This window comes from Penaeus monodon, chromosome 37 (genome assembly GCF_015228065.2).
Source record: "Penaeus monodon isolate SGIC_2016 chromosome 37, NSTDA_Pmon_1, whole genome shotgun sequence".
Lineage (NCBI taxonomy): Eukaryota > Metazoa > Arthropoda > Malacostraca > Decapoda > Penaeidae > Penaeus > Penaeus monodon.
The window spans coordinates 471579-476578 of NC_051422.1; the positions used below are offsets into that span (position 1 = coordinate 471579).

General features: G+C 43.0%; 1 protein-coding gene across 1 annotated transcript in view; it reads right to left on the reverse strand.

Annotated features, from left to right (window-relative positions):
• The window catches only part of LOC119596385, a 7651-nt gene that overhangs the window by 2125 nt on the left and 526 nt on the right, over positions 1–5000 (reverse strand). The window contains exons 2-3 of the mRNA XM_037945600.1: positions 1059–4140; positions 480–760 (exon numbers count right to left, since the gene is read on the reverse strand). Of these exons, the coding sequence (XP_037801528.1) occupies positions 480–760; positions 1059–4140 (3363 nt within the window). The remainder of the gene's footprint in view (positions 1–479; positions 761–1058; positions 4141–5000) is intronic.

Genomic DNA, 5000 nt, shown 5'->3' on the forward strand with positions numbered 1-5000 from the left:
AGCAGGGCCTGGGCCACTATGAATACAACCCGGGAGAAAGGGATTGCGCATCGGGAAGTCACCCATCGGCAAAGGGTTAAACATTAATCAGAAATACATTGAAGTCCTTCTATTTAATTCATATGATGGTCTGTGTAAATTCATGTCAAGGGATGACAAATGCACGCGTGTGTGCGTGCGCATACACACACAAACACACACACACACACACACAAAATGAATAAAAAAAAAAATAATAATAATAATAATAAAAATAAAAATAATAATAATAATAATAATAATAACAAACAACAACAAAAGCAACAATAATAAGAATATGAATCATATTTATAATCATGATCATAATAATATTATAATAATAATAATAATAATTCTAAATAACTAAAATCATTCATAAAAACTGAAAACAGATAACTAAAAAATAAAAACGTCCCTCAAAATTTCCTGGAACGCATTCAGCGCCACCCCCCCCCACACACCTGGCACAGCATCTCCCTGTTGCGCTTCTTCTTGCCCTTGCTGTCCTGAGCGTGCTGATGTCCTGCTCTGAGCATCAAGGCGTTCGTGCTGGTGGATGCCGTGGCCTCGTCCCTGATGTCCTTCCCATCCTTGAGGTCTCTAGAGTCCTTAGGGTCCTTGGGGTTTGTGCCGGAAGAGGCGGCCGAGGAGGTGGCGGACAAGACTATCTCCTGGGCGATGGGTTCATCCTCTTCAATCCAGAACTTCTCCTTCAAAAGTGCATCACGTCTTGACTGCAGCTCTGTGTGCCAAAGTAGAGAGATGAGTATTATTGTTATATTGAATTAGGTATAATCAATTTGCTTTGTTACAGCAGCTGCTGAAGGAAGAGAGAAACATTTGTTTTGTTGTTATTTTTCTTTTACTTGGTTAGCCATTATTGCCTAAAATAAGTACAGAATTTTACTTTTTATGGGTCTTCAAAAATAAACATGTGGAAAAGCAGAAATCCATTATAAAGATGATGTGTAAAGAAATACAGAGGAGGATGACAGGCCAAAAATCATTATAAACTTGAGCTTCCAAAAAACAACTCTTACCCGAGGAATTCAAGAAGTCTTTGGCCAGCTCCTTCCTCTTGATGTAGGCTCTATTCTGTTCCTGGTGGGGGATGAACCACAGCCTCTCTGCACGCTCAATGATATTGTGAACCTGGGAGGACTCGGCACCTGGAGCTCCACTCTTCTTGCTGCCCTTTGCCTCCAGACTGGAAGACTCCTGACTGTATTGCTTGTGCATGGCTTGCTGGTTGTCAGTTAGCCTGATGTTCCGACTCTGGGGTTTTAAGAGAGACTCCTGATCCTCAAAGTCTTCCAACGAATCTCCTGACGGAAGGTATAAGGCACTTGGGAATGAAGAAGAAGATAAGGCATTGGAGCAATTTGAGAAGCTATCAGACTCAGAGTGACTGGTCTGTGTGAGGCATGGCTGGCTGTCCATTGGTGGGTGGGTGGCAGCAGATGGTGGTACAACAGGAGGAGTATTAGGAAAGAAGGTGTTGGCTGAATCCAGAGCATTATATGCATTCATGGCATTGCTTAATCCTGATGCAATGGGGTACTGGGAGTTTTGTGTGGATGTGACAGGGTAGGGGGAACCTTGTACAGATGACGTGGAAGGGTAAGGGGAACTGTGCACTGGAGGGATTATGTGTGGGTTGGATGTATAGCTTGGAGGAGGAGGAGGTGGGGGCAAGGATGGCAAAGAAGGATATGCAGGAGGAGACCTTACACATGACCTTGGATCCACCTGCATGTCTGCCAGGTCTTGCTCGAGGAATCTTGGGCTGTGACAACCCATAGGATAACTGGAAAGATCTGGGTCTAATGCTGACATTGCCATTTGTTGCGACAGTTCGGCATCAGGTTGATTTGGACGGGTATAGGCTGTGTTGTTCTGGAAGTGTGCCTCGTACGAAGGAGGATTGTGGGATCTCTCTACACCTGTGCAATCGACCCTTTCATTAGTATATGCTACAGATGATGGAATTCCCTTGGTATCTTCACACACCTGAGGGTTTGGGGTTAGGCTTGTATGGTGAGAGCTGTACATGCTAGAGCTGATAGGACTGGATGAAGTTAAATAATTTGAGGGTGTATGCTCTGAGAAGGAATACGAGGGCAGGAGAGGAGCATGTGGGATGGAGCTTCCTAGGCTGTTGGCTGCAGAACTTTGTACTGCAATTGGCGCGCTTTGAGGGGAATTGCAATATGCTGTTGGCTGTGGAGATTCAGAATAAGAATTAATGCGTCCAGCAGCGAATGAAGCTGGTTGTGGCGATTGGTGGCCATTAGTGATGGGAGACTGGTGGGATGCTATGCTATTTGTAAAAGGCTGGGGGGACTGTGCAAAAGTATCATCATTTTCTGACCTTAAAAAGAACTTTGACTGATCATATGCCACTGAATGGGGAGGCTCACTGTAAATGTTTGACTGTGGAGTTTCACTGTACAATGCTGTGTGTGGGGGTGGGGTATAAGGAGACTGAGTATAAGTTACTGCATGAGTAGTATGACTAAATGTTTCTGGTTGTGGTGACTGAAGATATGAAGCTTGATGTGGCGACTGGATGTAATGTTCTGCCTGCAGAGCCTGCTGAGAATCAGCATAGAAAGGAGATGATAAGGCCTGTGAAAAGGGCTGCGGTGATTCCCGGAAAGCAGTTGAAGACTTTGATGAATATGAATAAACACTCTGATTTGGTGTCTGGTTACAGACTGGTCCCACTGCTGAAGATGTAATGGAAGGTAGAGAGGACTCTTGCCCTGTCTCGTTGGCCTGTGACAAGTCTCCATACGCTGAGTGGAAAGCGAAACAAGCTGTTGATGATGGCACCCCTTTCTGAATGCCCAAAGAAGACGAAGTTTCTGGAAGCGGCGATGAAATGTCAGAGTAGTGAGAGGAGGAATGATTCAGAGACGTGTTCATCTGAGAGATGCTTGTAGACAAGGAATGCGAAGTATTCAGCCGTGGAACGCAAGAAGATGCAGAGTAAGAAGGAGGCTGAGGCTGACATGAGCCAGAGATTCTACTATCCTCCACTTGACTTGAAGATGATGATGCCTGATGAGGCTTGACTGGTGAGGAGTATGCTGGAGACATCTGATTGGCCAATGACTCATGCTGCATCATGCTGAATGTCACTTTTGGCTGTGAAGTGACTGGTGCAACATAGACAGGGGATGTGGGAGGGGAAAAGCAAAGATTGGCTTTCGGGGAAGAACTAGAGAACAGCTGAGAAGACACTGGTGTAGGGCAACTTTTAAGTTCATTGTTAGCGTTAGTGGAGTATAATGGTGATGCACATGAGCCCTTCATTGAAGCAGAGGAATCCATGTTATTGAACTGTGATGTATAGGAGTTTTGGAAGCCCGCCTCGTGCCCCTTGGTGATCCCCTGGGGTGGATTCTGAGAGTCTAGCTCTGAGCACCAGTCTTGCACTCGTGACTCTACTTCTTGGAGGACTAAGTCTATGCTTCGGCTTCTGGATGACTTTGGGTAGGGAGGCGGGGGGATGTCCACACGATTCTGCTTTGGGAAGCACAAGTCTGGTTGGCTGGAAACTATATATTCTGATGCAGCTGCGGGACGAGCTGTGCTGCATCCTTTTGACCTCAGATCGTCCAGCATCAAAAAACTCTTTGATGCTACAATGCTGCTTGAGGGGAAAGTCTTGGTACTTGCTTTCTTCTCAACAACTTTGCTCAGACTTTCTCTCTTGGCAGTGTGTTTAGCTTCCAAGCTGGCTGCAATTCTCCCTATGCTAGTTATGGCCTTTTCTTGCTGCTGCGTTGGCAGGCCTGGTTTCTTTTTCCTTTCCTTCCTCTTCTTGCCTCCCTTCTGGCCTCCTTCCTGAGAGCTGGTCTGAGTCTGGGAGGATAAATTCATGCCCAACGTGATTTTCGAAGGCACACCTGCAGAGAATGTTGACGGCAGGAGGTCTGGTGTCCGTGCAGACACTAGGATGAGCGTGTGGGCATCTCCTGCAGTGACCTTGGGCAGGATAGACTTGACGTTGGGTCCTCTTGGCACCTCGCCTTCCTTTCCCTGGGAAGTCCGTGTCTCCTCTCCTTGTACTGTTTTTTTTGCTGTTCTTGCTTGGAGGATTGGTCTCACTGGTTCCTGGTGGAGAAAGCATTTTTAACCCCATGGGATATTGTAGTGATCAATGCATTATTCTTTTCTGAAATGTCTCTGCATACTGAGGGCATCACAAGTGCTCAATGGAGTCAATCAGAAGACTTTGTGACCCCATCTGATTTCACTTTTCCTTGAGTTTTCATTTTTTTTATATACTTATTTTAATAGCAATATTGATGCTATTATTATCATCACCAACATTATAATTATTGTAATGTCACTGACATAACTAACAACAGCATAAGATGCAAGAAAACATTTCTGTAAACCAAGGAAAAGGGCAAACAGGTGAGACAGGTTGTACTAATAACTGGCTCATTGGTGACTTAGTACCTGTAGATGCATCTAATTATAAAGACAATTAATAAACTAAACTCATAGAGGTCGTGGCATGTACAGCCATGCCATCCCCAGCAGCATCAGATTAAGTAAAGCTTCCTTTCGTAATTTCTAATTAATTACAAATGAGTGTAAATTCATAGCAATATCCATGCTTTGTTGCAACTGATGCTGACTTAAATCACAGAATTCTTCAATTAAACTCAACAGCATCTTACATATCAGGCACACACTAAACAAAGAGACACTGTAGACTAACTTCTATAGCATAAAACAGACAATAATAATAATAATAATAATAATAATAATAATAATAATAATAATAATAATAATAATAATAATAATAATAATAACAAAATAATAATAATAACAAAATAATAATAATAATAAAATGATGATAATAATAATAATAATGATAATGATAATAGTAATAATCATAATAATAACAATAATAATATTAAAAATGATAATGATGATGATGATGATGATAATGATGATAACAA